The sequence below is a fragment of the Amia ocellicauda genome, chromosome 18 (genome assembly GCF_036373705.1).
Source record: "Amia ocellicauda isolate fAmiCal2 chromosome 18, fAmiCal2.hap1, whole genome shotgun sequence".
In the NCBI taxonomy this organism is placed as follows: Eukaryota; Metazoa; Chordata; class Actinopteri; order Amiiformes; family Amiidae; genus Amia; species Amia ocellicauda.
Genome location: NC_089867.1, coordinates 11,415,502 through 11,437,349, shown reverse-complemented (window position 1 = coordinate 11,437,349; position 21,848 = coordinate 11,415,502). Strand labels below are relative to the sequence as shown.

Genomic DNA, 21,848 nt, shown 5'->3' with positions numbered 1-21,848 from the left:
ATTTAGCAGAACAGGTGGTGGGATTATTGCCTTTCTGTTCTTTATTTTTGAATGGCTTCATGCACTGGTAGAGCTGTGATAATGGCTGCTATTATCCTGTGGTTATAGTAATATTTAAATAAAAAATAAAAAAATAAATCATAGGTGTTGGGGCTGCTTCCTAAGAGCTACTCCCCAGCAGAGCATGCCTTTTTGTACCTACAGGCCTAAAGCTCTAATATATATAAAGTAAAATAAAATAAAATAAAATAAAATGAAAGAGAGTGGCAGTTTAGGGTTGTCATGGAAACTAAAGAAAACCAATTTGTAGATGTTGAATTTGATTAGATGAAAACAAACCACATTTATATTTATGGTACCGCAGCAAAAAAGTGAAACCACAAAATAACATACATAAGGACTAATCCCAATCAGTCAATTATCCCCAGACTGTTTGCTGCTTGCCTTTGTCAGACTTATTTTGATTAGCTGTGTGTGTCGAGAGGGACCTGTTCACACTGTGCAGTTAGGCTCAACAAGGAGCTAAGGTTTAGTTTTCATTTCTCTCTTGTTTTCACACTCCTGCCATGTTAAATCTTCACTTTTGCCCAATACACCCCTGTTCCTGTGTTTGTTTCCTGAGGACCCACCTATTTCAAGCCCCAGACACCATGTCCAACCCCATATGGTGTCACAATATATACATCTATGCATACTCATCAGCACTGACATTTTTTTAATTAACTCTCTCAAATCATACCAAAGCTCTTTGCTCATTTTATCTGGACCTTAATTTAATTCATGGCACTGAACTGTAGTAGTAAAAGGATAAATGCACTGAGCTGGCAGGCTCTTTTTCCATTCCCTAAAAGAGGTCTAATCCTGGAGAAAGCAAGAATTCACATCAGTACACACAGGGATCTTGGTAATAAATCCCCAGCCTTTGGTCAATGCCAGACACAAGCAATCAGTATAATATACAGCAGGTCACTTGTAAGTCAGCTTGTTGTTTCGTGAAGCAAAACAGCTCCTCAGACTTATAGCATTACAGGCGATTGTCCTGTTCTACACTCTGCAGTCCGCCTGCCCGAGGATGGAAAATCTGTTCTCTTATGCCAAACCGATGCTTCCAGGGCACGATTGCCGAAATACTGGAAAACACAGAAACCCTTTGATTTCTGGGATCTTTCTTGTTTTAGTTTTTGGTAGCATTATATTTGTAGTAGAAAAACAGCTTTTCATATACTCAGTTGGCGTTGCCTAAATCACACATAAACGTGATGCACTAACTGTAAAAATGCATGCAAATGTTAAGTTTTACTGAACATAATTCTATGGACCACGGGACATAATAAAATGTGTTATCTCCATAGACAGGCCCTTGCTAGAAAATGTTATCAATACTGGCAGGACACTGTTGAATAAAATATGTACTGGCAGTCATTGTGCCTTTCACAAAACTACAAACAACCTCTACACAGTTCAGGAGCGCTGGTATAATCTGTAACTGGCAGACAGAGCCCCATCCCATTGCAGTATAGCACATGTAGGATGACATTTTGTGACAGTAGGTCTACGTAGATGCTTCGAGCAGAAATGTAATGCATCTCCTCTCACCCGAACTTCAGATGACTGCAGTGTCTCAGAGTTGCTTATGAAGGCTGAATCAATGTTAAGTCAGGCTCTGCCATGCCCGAGGGAACATCGTCACGCCATTCTGACGAGTTGCAATGCAATGCGTTGGTGCTCTTTAACCCCCTGTGAATCACGCCTCCCGATTGCCCCTGTCAGCTGCCAATAATGACAAGTGCTGACGAAGGGATGAAGGACCTGCAACAGAACTTAAAGAGCTCCCTGGGGTTCACAACATAAGGGAGTCAGGCGTTCGTCCCTTCTGATTCTATACGAGACAGACCGGCTACTTGTGTAGAAGGAGGGAGATGCCGATTTTTACCCATAAAGTACATAATTAGATCAATTTGGGGGCTGGTGGCTGTGGACGACTCGGTTTCTTTTATCTGTACTAGTCCTGTACTACTACTTTCTGCATCAGAGCCTGTGCAGGTCTATATAATGAAACAGTGGGTAGTGTCATTATAAAATATACAGCAACCTGAGGAAAAGGTGTCAGTACTCAGAAGAATGTTGTTACGGAGGAGTGCACAGCTTGATAAAAAGGTGCCACTGCATCCACCACAAAGCGAGACTGCAGAAGGAAGACATTTTCTCAAAGCAATAACTAGCAGCAATTTTGCCTTTCAATTTGCAACAATTTTCAAAGCCATTTTCTTTAAGCGGCAGGACAAAACTACAAATGCACATCTAAAGTAAAGAGATGCATCATTAAATATACAGGATTAAAACTGAAATTCTGGTTTATGAATCCAAAGCAAGGTCTCAGCTACATAATTCTCACAGGACTGCTCTCTTTATGTTGTCAAATACTCAGAGACACCAGGCTTTTCTGAGGATTTATTAAATGTAAACTTGAGGAAAGATATTGTGAATGTTGCAGAAGAATAGGTGTGCTAGCGAGGTTTCATGTGAAAGTAATTGCTTTTGTGTCTAAAGGCCGGCTTCACACGGTGACATAAGATTTAGGCCTAAAGCATTTCAAAAGGTATGCTTTCAAAAGTTGTAACCAACCATTCCCAATGAATATGTATTAGGCCCATAATAACAGTATTTTTCTCTCTTTCTCTCTCGACTTTAATCATATAAAAATAAAAGCCCTGATTTGTACACAGCTATAAAAATAAAACCTTCAGCAAAACACTGCCTTCTCTACATCTGTCCTTTTTAGAATTGGTTTTGAACCAAAACCAAATACAATAAACTGGTTGGGGGGGAGAAAACAAGTACATATCGATGCACTTTTTCAATATTGTAACTGCAGAGATGTGAGATGAAGCTGTCTGAATGTGGTTAGTAATCAAGAGGTCTCAAAGCGAGTGGCCGGTTAGCGTGTCCTACCTCTTTTACCTCCAGCAGGCGTCCAGGGTACTGGTTCTTGGCTCTGCGGGCGGCGGCGGGGGACTTGTGGTGGGTGATGGTGACGATGCTGGAGCCGCCGCCGTGCGAGAGGTGCCTCTGGCTGCCGGGAGAGGAGGACGAGTTGGTGGTCCCGTGCGGGAGCAGAGAGAAGCTCCGGGTCCTAGCACCAGCCGAACCCTGAAAGAGGCAGCAGGCGTCAGAGCGGCACAGTCTGCAGCACAGGCAGCCCAGCCACGGCGCTGACGGGGCAGATGCGTGGTCCCCGGCGCCCGGCACGCGCTTTCCGCGTGAGCCGTCAGTAACCAATAGAGCTGACTAACTGATTAGAGGGCAGGGAAATAAAAGCTTGTCTCAGGAAGTGCAGACCCACACTGCACTCAAAAGCTATCAAAACATACCTTCCTGGTTTGCCATCAAGTGGTCAGTTCATAGGTTGAGTTAAGTCCATTGACCCACTTTAAACATCATATTTGCATCTTGATGAGATCCAAAATACACTAGGGCTAGATGTGTGTATTTTGTTTTCTGACCAATCACACTTCTTAATTCACTTTTTTCCCCTCCCTCACTGAACATAATATAATTTAAATGGCTAAAAAACTACCATCAAACTGCCTTGTTAAACTCTCTTTCAAAAACCTGGTCTTGTGAATCCTATAGCCCTACTGGAATACGTGAAACAGCTCTTCTGCTTACTTTCAGAAGCTTTGGACAGGTCACAGGAGAAAACTCACAAACTATTGTTTATGATTATTTGCGTTTGTCTTCGACGAGTTCAATCTCCCATTTCACAGCTTATTGCAATCTTGCCTTTCGGTATAAATGCACCCCCACCCTCAATCATTGCTATTGTTGGTTAGAGAAGACAGCCGTGTGATTTTTATTAAGATACCAGTAGGCTCCAATATGACACTGAGTTGACACAATGAGATTATCTCCACACACCGTTCAGTCAGGAGAGAATATAATGTCTTTTGTAGCACCTCCATCATAAAATACTAAACAGGCACAGATGAAGATGAGACGCATTTTGTTTCCTAATACAAACACCACAGGAATCAGCCAAAGCAATACTGGAGTCACTTGTGTTAAAGAACAATGTTTAAAATGCATTATATTGCCTTAAATTCAACTAATGGTGATGAGAGAAGATATTTGAATTTAAAAAGCATAATCAGTATAAATTATCTGAATGTCCAATTACTACAGACATTACATTTACAAACGAGAAATAATATAACACAAACAATCCCAGGATGTTCATGGACCAAGTGGCAGAGGAGCACATGAAGAGCAATGAAGGTTTTCCTGTAACAGATTAAGCTAAACAATTAGAGCGTTTTAAAAGCCAAAGCTGTGTCACAGAGAAATAAAAAGTATCGGCCGCCACGCCCCCTCTGCAGTGAGGAAGACGGCGATCCGCAATGTATCCAATCACCCACACACTTCGGCAAACATGGCCGTGTTAAAAAGACAAAAACATGTTTTTCCTTTTTAGGTCTGCTGTCAGCAGAGTTTATGTACCCTAGCGTCCCACAAAGTCACAATCTATGGATTTCTTTATAACCCAATAACAACCTTTCCATTTCCACAGTAAATCAAGATCCCATCTCCTCCTTGGACATTAGAGAGCCTACTGTGCTTTCTCCTGCAAGTGACGTTCAGCAAGGGCATTCTGGGTAAATGGAGAAGGTCAACGAAATTACAGACCAGTCTGACCACACTCCCTCTGAATGATTCCCATAAAGATCCAATGAATGGGTAAGATAATAAAATAATAAAATAATACAATACAAAAATCCTATTAACTTTCATATTTTAGATTCCTTTCTGTGCCTATTATGGTACCCGGACTGGAAACCCATTTTAGTTAAGGAGTGTAGGTACCTGACAAAAAGTGTCAGGACACTTTCACAGTTGTATGAATATGTGACAGTATTTGTGCTTACTTTATTCATTCAATCATCCATCCATCCAATTTTCTATTTTGTGCTGAAGACAAGGAAGGAGGGCTTCAATTCCCAGCACAGCGTTCATGCTTCCAGTGATGAATTTCTGGAGAGGACTCTGTCGAGTAGATCGCCTGGCACATAACATCCTCATCTGCATTTTAAAATGATGTCAATTACTGGAACCAATGAAACGGTGAAGCGAGCTGCCTAGAGATAATGAGTATCCTTTAAATAAATGTCAGCACAATGGCCATCTAAAACAAACACTACATTTCCTAAGAGATCTCATGAGCATCAAAAACAACATACATACGTTTCGTATACTAAAAGGTTTTTGAAGTTCACTATTTCATGTGACTATGCACCTCAACAGACATTGTATTCCTTCATTCAAGCTCCCCTAATCCATTTTATGAACTGAAGTCCCCAAAAACATTTTAAAAGGCAAAAACAAAGACCTTTAATAAAAGGGTGCAATATACACAACCCACCCTTCGCAACGAGTCTTGCAGCAAGTCCCCGGTCTGCTGTGTTCTCCAGACACGTGACGAGTAAAGAGAGAACTCAAAGGTGCATTAGGGTTTGATGGTCGTTATCTAAAGAGCTAATTAGTTCCATCTGTGGAGAGGCACGGAAATGTATAGAAATCAAGCTACATCAGAGCTTGGGAATTAGAGCAATTTATCACAGACCATTACTCTGAGCTGCACTAAAGTTTGCCCAGAATGTTAACTATTCCATACAAAATTGATAAATTACCCGTTTATTTATTTATGCATTTATTTATTTATTAAGCAGCTTGCAGACTTTAGCTTCTACATCCTAGCCAGTATGAATTAAATCCAGGGATCACAGTGGAATTTTCTGTGGGACACTTGTTTCCATCCAGCTTATTCACACCAATGTTTGTTTTCTTGTTTATAATCTCATGCTTTCATTTCAGAAAGAAGGATACTCCCTCTGTAGCAGGTCAGTGTAAACTGGTGGCCTGTTCATTATACACATTTTATATACACTCACCTAAAGGATTATTAGGAACACCTGTTCAATTTCTCATTAATGCAATTATCTAACCAACCAATCACATGGCAGTTGCTTCAATGCATTTAGGGGTGTGGTCCTGGTCAAGACAATCTCCTGAACTCCAAACTGAATGTCTGAATGGGAAAGAAAGGTGATTTAAGCAATTTTGAGCGTGGCATGGTTGTTGGTGCCAGACGGGCCGGTCTGAGTATTTCACAATCTGCTCAGTTACTGGGATTTTCACGCACAACCATTTCTAGGGTTTACAAAGAATGGTGTGAAAAGGGAAAAACATCCAGTATGCGGCAGTCCTGTGGGCGAAAATGCCTTGTTGATGCTAGAGGTCAGAGGAGAATGGGCCGACTGATTCAAGCTGATAGAAGAGCAACTTTGACTGAAATAACCACTCGTTACAACCGAGGTATGCAGCAAAGCATTTGTGAAGCCACAACACGTACAACCTTGAGGCGGATGGGCTACAACAGCAGAATACCCCACCGGGTACCACTCATCTCCACTACAAATAGGAAAAAGAGGCTACAATTTGCACAAGCTCACCAAAATTGGACGGTTGAAGACTGGAAAAATGTTGCCTGGTCTGATGAGTCTCGATTTCTGTTGAGACATTCAGATGGTAGAGTCAGAATTTGGCGTAAACAGGATGAGAACATGGATCCATCATGCCTTGTTACCACTGTGCAGGCTGGTGGTGGTGGTGTAATGGTGTGGGGGATGTTTTCTTGGCACACTTTAGGCCCCTTAGTGCCAATTGGGCATCGTTTAAATGCCACGGCCTACCTGAGCATTGTTTCTGACCATGTCCATCCCTTTATGACCACCATGTACCCATCCTCTGATGGCTACTTCCAGCAGGATAATGCACCATGTCACAAAGGTCGAATCATTTCAAATTGGTTTCTTGAACATGACAATGAGTTCACTGTACTAAACTGGCCCCCACAGTCACCAGATCTCAACCCAATAGAGCATCTTTGGGATGTGGTGGAACGGGAGCTTCGTGCCCTGGATGTGCATCCCACAAATCTCCATCAACTGCAAGATGCTATCCTATCAATATGGGCCAACATTTCTAAAGAATGCTTTCAGCACCTTGTTGAATCTATGCCACGTAGAATTAAGGCAGTTCTGAAGGCGAAAGGGGGTCAAACACAGTATTAGTATGGTGTTCCTAATAATCCTTTAGGTGAGTGTACATGGACTGCTATGGACCTAAACAAATCTACAGCAGATTGGAAAACATAGAGGCCTCTAAACCCAACTATTTTGATCACTAAATATAATTGAACTGCCAAATTGCTAAATTATTCAAAATAACCTGGATATATCCTGTACACCATTACTACCTTCATCTGTTATAAAAATGAGCTTCCCCAATCTGTCTAGTTTCAGATATTCCTTTTGATTTGATCATTAATTGGGAAATGTTTCTTAAACATGACAGTCTTCGGGTACTACAGATATAATCGTAACGTAAATACATTCATAAATCAGATTCTGAAATGTGTAACTGCATTGCAACACAAAAAAAAGAGAAACCTTTCACTGTAACCCATTGTATTAAGCCACGATCCTAATCTTGTCAGACGAGACATGCCATTTAATCAAAATTACAATGATACCTTATTTTATAATGATATCTTAGTATAATTGAATGCAATACTGCTTCCTCAGCTGCCAGCATAAGTTACCTAAGCTCTCCATGACCTTGACTGTTAGATCTACCTCAGCAGTGCCTCACAGTCCTTAGCCAAAGCAACTTTAAATGAGTGTATACAGTATCTCATATGAACTCTCCCAGAATGCCCTGTTGAACGCAAACCAGAAGCTTGAGTAATGGCATTTGGCCATGTGATTTGCTGGCACGCCACCAAGCTAACGACTGAGTGGAGATGCTGTGACACCGGGACTGCGCTTCCTCGCTTTCACAGCCAGACCAAATCGCTCAAGAGCACGACCATAAATTAAGGCTTAATTAAAAAGGCCGACCTGAGCCACGTATCTTTTATTCAAGGGCCTCATTTGGCCATTACTGCAGCCTGCTTTAGTGAAGTCTGTGGATTTGAATGTCTTTGACTCGGCCGGGCCCACTCTCATTCACAGCTTCTTTAAACACAGATTGCACGTCTTCTGTTGCGAAGAACCACACATTTCGCAAACCAGCAGGCAGTACCGCATCCCCCGGAATAGTTTTGTGTTTATTTTGACCAGAATGTGATATCTGCAATACTTTTATCTTGTTTGGAAAATGATTATTTTAATCCTGGTTTGTGCGATTTTGTGCCTGCCTGTGCTCTGAGCAGTCAAGGAAAATGGACATGCATAGCCGAGATATAAGCACCCTCAATTGTGCATCTCTCCAATTATTACTTTTCAAAGCTGCTGTATTAAGTGCACATGAGAACAGAGGCAGACAAGCTCCCTCCCGACTCCAAAACCATACAAAGCAAAGTATTGTTACGAGAACTTTTTTTCTCAGCACTGACGTGAAGAGACAGTGAAGTGCAGGAGATACAGACTGCTGCTTCAAGGTACAAAGAGAAAATACTCTGTTTCCAGTTCCTCTCAGCCTACAACGCACAGGCCCTGAACTTTGCTAGATGTGACCCCAATGAGATTTTTTCCAGCGAGTCAGAGAGTGTGTTGCTGTCATCCGGCACAGATAATTAGTGCAGAACTTGGACATGCTGGGCAAAAGACCCTCATTAAGGTGTTCCCGGAGCCTTGCTTTTCAGGATCATCTCTAACGTGTGCAGAAGGAGTAAAAAACTCCCTGGCTCTTCCCCAACTGAATTAGCTTTGTGACAGTGAGTGCACATCCAATACCACAGAAAAAGATTTGAAATGGCACAGACTTGCTAAAACAAAATGACTTCTGTACATCATTCCATCCCTCTGTTCCAGAGTCATTCTACAGGAATGTACTTTAATGTTTCACTTTTAGAAAACCTAAATGGCCACCTTAGGAATATTTGAGTTTTTATTATTATTATAATTATTATGTGAAGTTCAAGGAGAATAATTTCAACCTCAATGTCAAGCAATGATTTCAAAGGATCACAAGCGTGGGATCAACTGAGGAAGGGAGGTGAAAACTCTGTATCATGGATTTATGTTTTTCAGTGACCTAGGATGCTGATGGGTGTGTCGGTACACTATACTGTTGGTGTAAGGGATCCCGATTCCATGGTTTAAATCCAGAGAAACCCAAAACAGATGGACTGAAGCCTGCGGAGAGAATTCCAGCAGAACTCAATAAGCCGCTCTTTCAAAACTGGTGATCTAGCGGTTTATGCCCTCGGCCGAATCGATGTCTGGCTTCAGTGAGTCTGGTACTGAAGAAACCTCTGTGTATTTTCTCCTCCATCTTCCCACTTGCCTTGCGCTCCACATCTCTGAGGAGATCTATGATGAAGGTGATCAGAGGAGGTCCAGCATTATACAACCGGTCCTGTTTTATAGCTTATGTGGGTGGGTACAAACTGAACCGTAGCCATTTCACACAGTCTTGCTTGTTCATTTTTACTGCTTCACCATCTCACATCACTAAGGTGCTGGAATCAATTGCCTTGAAAATGAGAGTTCTGTGACTGAGGGACAAAGTTAGAACTAAAACTAATTTCTGAATACACTTTTAAATAACTTACAATCAATACAGGAGTATACATAGAGATGTCCTGGCTTAATCGTTGGTGTCACCAAATTTCACAGAGTGAAGTAAGATTTTTACAGCTTTCCATTTCCTTCAAGTTAAGGCTGTGTGTTCATTTGACTTCGGCAAGAGACAGCTGAATCAGTTCTAACTAGAGGCGGGTGGGAATTAGTGTTTGCAGATGAGAAATGTTAGTCAACGCTTGCAGTGCAATTCTGATTTACATCACTGCTTCGAGCTCATGTACACAATGATGCCTGTTACACATGCAGGTTTTTGTTGTTGTGTGGAAGAGAGAATGAAAGCAAGGAACTCTATTAACTTTTCTCAGCCTCAAATTACTCCACTGACAAAACGCCTCCTGCATAGTGAGTCGCACACAGCCTGAGTATCAAGCTGCTCATTTTGGTAGGGCAGTGTGGATAAGTGCCTGTGGCAGATGTATTTACTGTTCTGTGGATATGGAGGGATGCCGGGACTGAGGTCAGGTCACATCTTGGATTCGTAAAATAAGAAACACAAAGATGAGCCGAGCAAAGAAGGGGACCATGCAGGGAACTGACATTAGGTTAAGCCACACAAGAACAATAGCATTGCCGGCAGTTGCAGAATTACACAATCTTTTTGAAAGTATAAAATGGAATCCCCGAGTAGATAGACAATTGACAATCAGAAATTAGAAGCACAAGGCTGGCACTGGGATCATAAGCCGCTTTTTATTAAAAGAGCAAAGCTCCGTATAGTGGAGCCCTGAGAAAATCCACAGATGTTCTCTACAAGGTCATACAACGCCCAGATCTTAGCACTTGTCTCACATTGGCATGCTGGGGAAAGTCAACACTGATTACTTATGAATCTCCTACCCAGCTTTCCTGTAGAAAACCATGATTTCCTATTTTGTATCATGGCCCTCTTCCACAGCCCTAGAAAAGGTCTGGAAAATATTCTTGTCCACACCCTGTCTCGATGCTTGCTCTATGACATCTTATTATCTGACCACTTTGACATTTTGTGAAAAGTTCATTCTGAGGTTTGTTATGCAGTCGATACATCTTATACAACATAAGAATTCTTCAATTGCATCAATTGTAATTATAACAAATATTGTTACAGTAGTTGTCTTTAAAGCAAAACAGACCACCCAATGTAATCATTAATTTTTGTTTGTGAACTATGCATTTACCCAACAAGATTGTTGAAATTGTTCACACATTGTTAAGCCAGTAAATATAGATTACAATATATTGTTTGCTCAAAATCATAATACTTCCTGTTCAAAGACAGGAAATAACATATTTAGGTTCATAAACATAATTGTGCATCTTAAAATAAATTATTTTAAACGTATTTGTTTTTTTAACATCAGTACTTAAATCACACAGTTAATTGTTATCCCTCTGTTAAAATCTATCAGTCCCATTTTAAGTTGTTTTCTTTCCTGATCTTTGTGTTGTAAAATTACAGATATTTAAAAACAGTTGCGTCTCCACAGGAATCCCCTTATGAAGTCGAGAACTCACCAGCCCCTCTTGGCTGCTACTGGTCTTCTCCACACAGAGGTTTTCATCAGAGCCCTTCATTTTTCTGATCTGAATCCAAAGACAAGCACACGAAACGGTCTATGTGGACACTTGGCGATGACAATTTGAATGCAACATGTGAACAGAAATATGATTTCAACATCATCACAGCCTTACATTTCTTTCATGAAATTACACTTCCAAGATGACCAGAAACCTTTATCACCCTTCTAAAGGATTACAACAGACTTACAAAAGACAGTGCACAGCAAAGAAACATAAGCATTATAGAAGTGTTCCTTATTTTACCTGATGACATCAAGGTGTTTGGATTTCAAGTCATTTTACTATACTAAATTGACTTCAAAGGCACTATAAGAATTTGAGATCAGCAGCTTTTTTTTTTTTTTAAGACATGAACAATTGACTTATAACTCAGTCGGGGGACTCCAGTCTCTATAGTGATGAGAATAGGTCAAAACCAGGCCAGGGAAGGTAATTTCCACAAATATATTATACAAGTACACTGATCACACATGATGCAGGTGCTATGAAACAGCCCTGACACAGGCGTTATATTCATCAGATGTTTGCATATGCTGTGAGGAGTGTGGCAAGACACAAACATATTAGGGGTAGTAAAACCTGTACATGCTACATAAAAAAAAAATATGCAATAAGAATAAAAAAAACTGTACAAGTGAGTTATCAAATCAGCAACCAGTTTACTGCCACAGCTTTGAGAGAAATCCAATTCTGCCTCTTCAAGAGATAAGCCACCAACCATGTTGGTGACCAGTTCTAAACCCTCTGAGCTCCCCCTTCCTATCCTTGCAAATGTTAACAAATTTCAGACTGGGAACTTAAGTGTCAGCATTTCCCTTTTATGTTACAGTAATGTGGAATGATGAAAAGTGTAACATGAAACAAGGGACAGCTCCACCTCTCAGAGAAAGAGTGGAGTTAGTCATTGCAAATGCATCAGTACAATCAGGTATTGCCAACAGATTGCACGACACCCTGACAGCTCATGATGCCAGGTGAGTAATATGCAGCAGGTACAGTAATGTGACAGAAACCACAACTGCTAGTTAAAAAGCAGGCAGGATTAATTGAATTCAAAGGCTGCAAAATAACACGGCTGATGAAGATGAGAGAAGCTGGTGACTCACACATCTGACATACATTGCATTGATTTCAAACTTCCTCACAGTTACAACGGCACTGGAAAACCTGCAGTTTGTTATCCAGGCTAATGCAATGCTGATACTGGCTAATGAACAGCACAGATGGTGGCTGTTTGTTTGCGTGTGCATGTGCAGAAAGTGCATCTGGGCGAGAGTGTGTTTGGATGTGGCAGGATCTCTGAACGTTATTCACTGGAGTTTGCAGTCTTACATGAAAGTGGTTTATGGCTTGACAGTAAATTGCCACAGGCACATCTGTAAATATATTCATATACATTCCTTCTCTGGTCATATATTGAACAATTTCTATTTGGGCTACTGAGCCTATTTAGAATATTTCATGTCATTTTTAAACTGCACTGCAGCCACGGTGAGAAATATATCCAATTTATTTATTTTTAAAATAACTTTACAATGAACCCAATGTTACAAGTTAATTGGCATGATCATGAAAACTGGGGCAGTAGCTATACTTGTCGATTCATTTTCATGCACAGCAAATGTACCCTGAAGCTTCAGGGGCATTTTAATAATTACTGACATGGTGCAATGAGATTTTAAAACAGGGTAAAATAAGCATTTTCCTTCTTCCAGGGGAATTATCTAGTATGTACTTTAGAGGAGGTGAAAACCAGACTCATTGGATACATACAGGGATATTTTCAAAGGTCTCTACTTCACAGCAAACATTTTATTGAGGTTGCAAACAGAGCAAGGGGATATGTAACTACAAAATATCAAATTATATATTAATATACATGTTAAACTAGAGATCATCTTATTTTTTTCTTCCATCGGAACCAACCACTTTGAATATTTAACGATCAACAGATTTTATAATAAAACATGGCTTGTTAAAAATAATAATAATATAATTATAATTTTGAAATGCAGCACGGACTTGTACTCGATTAGAAGGCAGGAGGATACACAGCATACCAAAGGAACATTGTGCTGATGACAGAAAGGAGAACAGAAATTGAAAGGCAAAGCTTCAAGAGCAAATTGTACACTAGCTCTTTCTGTGTCTGAAATTAACTATATTTGTAGATCACTGATTTGCACTGCGTTTCATAATTAATGTAAGTTATAATCCACTTGATGCTGCTGTATATGAAATTCTGAAGTATTTGGTATAAGAGCTGAGGCAGAGTCAATACAAATCCTGGGGACTATGATAGGTTTCTCATTATGTATGCTTGGCTTTATGCTTCAGTGTAGGTCTATGCAGCTTTTTGATGATTTGGTCCAAAAGATGATTAAATTAAATGAGTGGATTTTTTGTTGCAATGAAGTGCAATCGTGCCCTGTAGCAGCCAGGCAAGAGTTAAGACCCAAACTGATCACAGCTAAGCAGCCCATGCAGTGAACACACAGCCATTGCTCAGCTGGGACACCAACCTACTCAAACCCATCTATCCTGTGCTGATACAGGGAACAGCAATGCTTCACAAGAAGACAGACCTTCCTTAACCTTCAATTACATGATTCCCTTTAGCAATCTATAAATTACAGGGACTTTAGAACCTGGCTCTTGGTTACAAAAGCACTGCGTCCATTTCTCTGCATTCTAATTTTGTTCTGTCCAAGAGAAGAAACACAGAAACAAGCGAGTAAGAGACGTCACTACATCCACTTTTTCCCTGGTTACTGTATTTTTATTACAGAAACATACAGTACTGTGCAAAGGTTTTAGCCAGGTGTGAAAAAATGCTATAAAGTAAGTATGCCTTCAAAAATAGACATGTTAATAGATTATATTTATCAATTAACTAAATGCAAAGTGAGTGAACAGAAGAAAAATCTACATCAAATCAATTCTTTTAGGTACACTTGCACAAAGTCAGGGATTTTGTAGGCATATAGTCAGGTGTATGATTAAACAATTATACCAAACAGGTGCTAATGATCATCAGTTCAATATGTAGGTTGAAACACAATCATTAACTGAAACAGAAACAGCTGTGTAGGAGGAATAAAACTGGGTGAGGAACAGCCAAACTCAGCTAACAAGGTGAGGCTGCTGAAGACAGTTTAGTGTCAAAAGTCATACACCATGGCAAGACTGAGCACAGCAACAAGGTAGTTATACTGCATCAGCAAGGTCTCTCCCAGGCAGAAATGTCAAGGCAGACAGGGGTTTCCAGATGTGCTGTCCAAGCTCTTTTGAAGAAGCACAATGAAACAGGCAATGTTGAGGACCGTAGACGCAGAGGTCGGCCAAGGAAACTTACTGTAGCAGATGAAAGACATCATGCTTACTTCCCTTCGCAATCGGAAGATGTCCAGCAGTGCCATCAGCTCAGAATTGGCAGAAAACATTGGGACCCTGGTACACCCATCTTCTGTCCGGAGAAGTCTGGTCAGAAGTGGCCTTCATGGAAGACTTGCGGCCAAAAATCCATACCTCCAACATGGCAACAAGGCCAAGCCACTCAACAATGCACGAAAACATAGGAACTGGGGTGCAGACAAATGGCAGCAGGTACTCTGGACTGATGAGTCAAAATGTGAAATATTTGGCTGTAGCAGAAAATAGTTTGTTTACCGAAGGGCTGGAGAGCGGTACACGAATGAGTGTCTGCAGACAACAGTGAAGCATGGTGGAGGTTCCTTGCAAGTTTGGGGCTGCATTTCTGCAAATGGAGTTGGGGATTTGGTCAGAGTTAATGGTCTCCTGCTGAGAAGTACAGGCAGATACTTATCCATCATGCAGTACCATCAGGGAGGCATCTGATTGGCCCCAAATGTATTCTGCAGCATGACAACGACCCCAAACATACAGCGACAGTCATTAATAACTATCTTCAGCGTAAAGAAGAACAAGGAGTCCTGGAAGTGATGGTATGGCCCCCACAGAGCCCTGAACTCAACATCATCGAGTCTGTCTGGGATTACATGAAGAGAGAGAAGCTACTGAGGCTGCCTAAATCCACGGAAGAACTGTGGTTAGTTCTCCAAGATGTTTGGGCCGACCTACCTGCCGAGTTCCTTCAAAAACTGTGTGCAAGTGTACCTAGAAGAATTGATGCTGTTTTGAAGGCAAAGGGTGGTCACACCAAATACTGATTTGATGTAGATTTTTCTTCAGTTCACTCACTTTGCATTTTGTTAATTGATAAATATAATCTACTAACATGTCTATTTTTGAAAGCATTATTACTTTACAGCATTTTTTCACACCTGCCTAAAACGTTTGCACAGTACTGTATATATGTTAATTCCGATTTTCACATTTCTTAGCCTTTGTCACAGGGCAAGGTTGATAAGATCTCTTACTGAAATGGTTTTGTGTATTGCCAGCTGAACACAGCTAACTACTAAAAGTGTCGCTATCTGGTTCAGCTCAAATATCGTTCATTTATGGGTGTCTAACTCTGTTCCACCAAGGATAACAACTGTTCCACCATGTGTAATTTGGTAAATCAACCACAGACACTCACTTTACTTCATGTGTGCCATACAGGGACTTTTTGATTATAAGCAGGCTTGACTTTTGCCTCTCACAGTAGCGCACATAAGAAAAGAAGTGAAGGAAGAGCAGTGATTTAACATGGTATAGCGTTTACTGACAGGAAATCAATCGTGAGGCAAAAAGTATTTTTTTGTGTCATATGCATGCAAACAAACGCAAACTGTTTCATAGATGACTGGACAGAACGTCTACATTTTACTTATGTGTCAGTTATGATGATTGTACCCCTGATTATACCGAGCTTAACATCAAGAGAAAGAAGAGTTAATGAGAATACAAAGTTCTGACTCCTTTGCTTCTTTGAGGTTTTCAATTTTGCTGCAATAAAGCCAAGCCTCACAGTTACCATGGACATTTTGCCATGCCATGGAAACTGTTTGATCATATGCTTTTATTTGAAGGTCTACTGTATCTTTAAGCTGCTTCTTCAGGGGATACAATTAAATGTGTAATTGTGAAAATGTATCATGACAATTACATTAATAGCACAATAACATCTCTGTACGGATAAAACCATATAAAATCTATAAAACCTATTAAAGTCATGGATCAAAACAGAATTCTTCAGTCAAACCTTCCATTTACAAATGAAAACCCTGGTATTTGATGGCAGGTTTGTGTTTGGTAGAAAGTTGATTAAAAGGTGTCGCTCAGAACACAGGGGTTTATTCATATTCCTCTACGAGTGTAGGCTGTCATGTCAAGTGTACGGTACGTGGCCAACCTACCTTGGTATTGCCTTCAGTGTGCTGCTTGACACAGGCCTGAAGCTGGCTCATCCATAACTGCTGCTCTTTGGCATCTGCAGCTGCAAACAGACAAGAGGAGAAATACTTAAGAGAACACTCTGCAAAGTATGAGTCTCAAAATGCAGTTTGCTGACTGGAGCTGGAATCCCACACTCGAGTCCACAGAGGTCTGCACCTGTGCCTTTTCTATAGATGGACTACAACAAGGCCAGACCACCAGATTAATCAGCTCTAAGGAAAATTAAGTGAAGGAATCGATAAGCCAATCAGCTGTAGAGAGACACAGAAAAAAGGTCTGCTATTAAAAGACAAACACTGAAACTGTGGCTCACTTTGCCCAGACATGCCAATGTTGCTGTAGGTTTTAGCACATTTTGTTAATTGGCACAAGTTGATAATTCCCCAAATAGCAAAAGTGTCATTTTCCAAAACATTTGTTTTCACTCTCTTTTGGCACCTAGATGTACTATTTACCAGCAAAGTAAAGGTTCATTAAATCACAAAGCACAAATCATTTGCATCACTGGTAATCCACCAAACATATGTAGGCATTAGTACTGCTTTCATTGCATGCAATGAAAATACTGAGACCCTATAACCTAAATCTGTAGAGATACGTTGATAAACGTATTGGAACGATTTATGTTGTGTGTGGGGGGGGGGGGTTGTGCAAATAGAGTCAAGATCTGAGATGTAGAAAAACTAGATCCTTTGAAATAAAATGGCGGCCAAAGCCAAGAGTAAGAACAGCAACACATAACTAATCACATTCAGCACTGCAAAACAAAATCCATATCGAGTGAAACAATTACCCCCCCATCAAGGGATCATAAAGAGTGTATCGAGTATTGGACAGATGGTGACGATTAAATAGAGTGCATGCTATGTAAAAAAAACATGTCTGGTCAGAGGAGATTAAGGAATGGGCCACTGAATCAAGATGGTGTGCACAGATCTTGGGAAGAACATTATGGTCTATATGAAGAAATGCCACTTTTTACACATCAAGACCCCAGACACCCCTTTATCAGAACGGCTCTGAGGGTTTCTGCAGCAGACGTCCAGATTTTTTAACATTTTTCGAATTCTGCCGAGCCTCAAACCAAACTCTCATCCACGACTCAAAGGCTTTGCGGCTTGTAAGAAGGAAGTCATCTCCTGTCGTTACCCCTTTAGTGATGATTGCAAATTCAGTTTTAACTCTGAAAATAATAGACGGTTTGCAGCAATTTTAATGAAGCCAAAGCGCTGCAGTAAGCATTGAGTTCACAGCTGCAAGGCAGATCAGAGGAAGGATTCTGTATCAGATGTAACAGCTTTTATTAAAGACTGAATTTGCGTGTGTGTGTGTGGGGGTGTGTGTGCGGGGGCCAGGTCAATTTTCAAAGTCATAATAATAACCGAGATATGCTATAAAGGTATTACCAGAGACAATAGCATATTGTGCATGAAAAAGTAGAAAACCTGAGCTAGCTAGAAAGGAGGAAACCAAAAAACACAAACTGAGAAACACAGGAAATGTAATGTTTTCCCAGCAGACGGATTTCACCAGGATGATTTGACAACAGACACTCAAGCACACTGGTTCTCTCTGGTACCCACCAGGTGTTACATCAAATATTGATTTTGTTTAACATGGGCCTCTATCTGTGAATTTAAAGGGCACAACAACTTTTCAAAACAACGTGCACCGTCAGGTGCACTAAAGCTGAAGAACATCCAATTTTATTTGTGTCAGGAAGCCATGAAACCCCCCGCCTGGGACTGCAAACTTTAATTGTGACCAGTCTCTTGTCGATCAGCATTGACCTGCCATTATGTGTGGCTGAGTATGCAAGTCTACATCCTGGACAAATTCATTAAAAAAAAAAAAAAAAAAAACTGCAGGCAATGCACTGAATGCTATTGGAATCTTAAATTTAAACCACAAGTATCCTTCCATGGCAAATCTCATTATTCTCATTATGCGTCTCTCACCATTTCAGAAATTGCTCTGCAGGGTTTAAAAAAGAAGTATCCCACCCACATGACTTATGTAAATTGAATTAAACTTAAAACATACGGTTGTTGTTTTTGTTTACCTTTCCTTATGGTAGACTATATCTTGTTATTTCTAATTGCACTCTCTCTACTGGAAGATGGGTTGATAAATCTAGTCAGTGTAGAATATTCAAGACTATCGCAGGCAGGATATCCCAGACAGCAGTTAAGTTGTCTGCTTGTATTAGACTAATAAACCTCACTTCAGGTTGGCCCTGGTTTAGCAGAGAAGTAGTTACTACACAAAAAAAGACCACAGATATTGTTAAGGAAAGCAGCAGTTTGTATTGATGTTATTTGCTGTCTTTTTGCAGGACTTTCTGCAAAACAGGAAGTCACTTTTCATTAAACCTTGAACTTTCCTTTCTAGAAAGTACAGTAAGCTGGGTTTCCACGGCAACCTTAGTGCTTAAAAAGACGTTAACTTTTCTTAAACGATAGCTGCTGTTTAATTAACCCTCACCTGCACTGCACAGTAGAGCTAAGAAGGCTCCTTGCCATGTGAGCAGTGCCTAAAGCAAAAAATAACATGAAATATATGTAGAAACACTTAACGTGGCTAGAAAATTTTATATAGGTATACATGTATACCTTTATACCTGTGCATTCTATGAAGAGGTTTTGTTTGATAGTGAAGACTTACTTAAGCACTAGCAAGGCAACAACAAATGTGCCAAAAAAGAAACCCCAATCAGATAAATGGTCGTTTACTTTTCAATTTTACATTTCTCATTTACACCACTGTACTCCCCTCGGGCAAAGCAAGCGCTGACGCTAGCTCTGAAAGTTTTTTATATGCGATGGATTTGTTTTCTTTGTATATGAATTATTTACTGTAAATACAGATTTGTCTTTCGATTGAATAAATAATAAGAATCTTAATCTTTAGTTTAGAGAATAGCCCTAAAGCAATGGCTGCCCATAATGAAAAGGTCAGCATGCCACTTCCATTCCCGTACAGAGGGAAATCAGTGGAGTTATTACTGGTATTAGCAAAACTGTCCTGTAGCTACAGCCAGCAAGAAAACCCTATTGAAGTATGAACCAGCAATGTGAAAGCATTATCAAACCAGACCACTGCCGGGAGAAGCTGCCCTCAAAAACCAGACATACACATCACAAACTGTTTGATCACGGTATCATTAGATTCTAACAGATTACCAGGTGGCACCTCGACCAGTTTGCGAAGGTGGCGAGTCAGTCTCGGCTGTGGGTGCCGTACCTCTGAGCTTGTAGAGCTCCCCGTTGGCGGAGTAGACGACGAACATGTGGGCGGCCTCGTCACTCTGAGACACCGAGGCTCCGGTCAGCGGCAGGACACCCCGGGGCTTCTGACCCTTGCTGTGCTCGTTCACAAAGTACTGCAGCGTCCCGGCTTCCGAGTCCAGCACGAAGTATCTGCAGAGAGACGGCAATCGCAAGCTGCTTACAATGGCCAGGGATGCAAAGTTGGAGGGGTGGCAAACACCATTGAAGGAGCTAAAACCACTCAATAACTTAATGACAAGTATGATGAAATTGGACAGGTGTGGGGAACTTAATTATTTTGGTCAATGATAACTTGTAATGGGGGGCTATATGGAAGCTTCCTCAGTTATTAGGAGGAGCAATCAAGCCCTTATTTCAAATTCAGGTCAATAAGACAGCAAGGTCACAAATGGAAACTTACGAGCCGTGAACTCCAAGTGAAAGCAGAGGATATGCACTGGTGCTCTAAAATATATATTTCACACAGAGAATTATTCATGAAGGGAAATGGAAACACTGAAAGCCATGTCATGGAAGCTGGCTGGTTTGGATGCTTCAAATTCAAGCCTGATTGTACGACAGGATTGCTCACTGTATAGGACACTTCAAAGCACTGATGGGTTGAATGTGTTGGTCTTATTCTTCAACTAAACCAAGTACTGATGTTCTGAACTTTTGTAATTAGAACATATAGTGTACAAACGAGAGGAGACCATTTGACCCACTGTGCTCGTTTGGTGTCCATTAATAACTAAGTGCTCCAAGGATCCTATCCAGTCTGTTTTTGAATGTTCCCAAGTTGGAGAGTTTGTTCCAGATTGTGACACCCCTCTGTGTGAAGAAGTGTCTCCTGTAATGGTCTAATGTTCACAAGAAAAACCTCTACAACAGGCAAGGACTTACAGAGATTTGTATCTGTGGCCGGTGTTTTTGTAAGTAATACAAATCCAGTTATTATTCTCTATAAAAGCCCTTATTGGTATATTATATGTGAAATGTAGGTATTAGTCTTTTGGCACTAGAATCAGAGAGGGCGGTAAAAGTATATGAATGGTTTCCAGCACAGAAGAGTATTGTGTCATGCCAAAAGCTAGTTCCCTACTTATCTTCCACATCCACAAATCATAAAGGCACCATGAATGCATTTGATGTAGAACTTATTCAAAAGCATCTAGAGAACCACAATACAGATGCTTGCATTCATTGTTCATCACATGCAGTTCAATATAATGTAATGTGGTTATAATAAACTCTCCTTCTGCCTCATGAAGATTATTGCATTATTATTCTAAACAACTTACAGAAATAAACACGCCGGGATTCCTTATTGAGTCATAAGCAGCAATACCAAAATACACATCACAACTGAATCATTACACGCCTATTCTTAGACGAGAAGGTGAAGAACTGAGGTCTCTGCCCCATCGAGGAGCACGCCTCATTCTCCGAATCCCAGCACTGGAGCGAACTGGGTCAGCACACTGTGGAATAGTGGCTTCTTTTAGTCAACAGGCTGTCACTTCCACTGTGCCTCACACGTGAAAGATGTGCTCTTTTCAGACAACTCGCAAAAATGTCTTCGACCGGCAGTGGATCGGAGATTTCTCCTATCACTTCAAAAAGCATTTACTTGTCTTTGTCATTATAAAGAATGCGTTTCGGTGAGGGACTCAAATATTTTTAAAACGATCTCTTTCGATTCCGAGTGTAATACAAATGATTTAACTTTCCTCTGTACTACAGTGTAATCTCTTTCACAGACCGAGGTCGGTTTTTGTTTTTTTCCTCATTGCAAATCCATTCTGACTGCTAATGATCGTGTTTGCCACATTCGTAGATCAAACTGGCCTACTCCAGGCAAAATGGCGTGGCATTTGCAGGGTCTAATAGATTCTAGGTAATGTAAATATTGTATATTATTGTGCTGCCATGTTATACAGAAATAATTAACTACTTCTCAATACATAACTTCTGCATTTTGAGGGCAGGGCATGCCAAACTATTTTCACCA

The 21,848-nt window shown here is 40.6% G+C and overlaps 1 protein-coding gene across 2 annotated transcripts in view; it reads right to left on the bottom strand.

The window, feature by feature from the left end:
* osbpl10b (oxysterol binding protein-like 10b) overlaps positions 1 to 21,848 on the bottom strand; it is a 79,460-nt gene that overhangs the window by 44,765 nt on the left and 12,847 nt on the right. The window contains exons 2-5 of one of the 2 annotated variants that reach the window (XM_066690559.1): positions 19,812 to 19,987; positions 16,529 to 16,608; positions 11,139 to 11,207; positions 2,953 to 3,150 (exon numbers count right to left, since the gene is read on the bottom strand). In XM_066690559.1, the coding sequence (XP_066546656.1) occupies positions 2,953 to 3,150; positions 11,139 to 11,207; positions 16,529 to 16,608; positions 19,812 to 19,987 (523 nt within the window). The remainder of the gene's footprint in view (positions 1 to 2,952; positions 3,151 to 11,138; positions 11,208 to 16,528; positions 16,609 to 19,811; positions 19,988 to 21,848) is intronic. The other variant, XM_066690560.1, reaches the window with a different exon arrangement.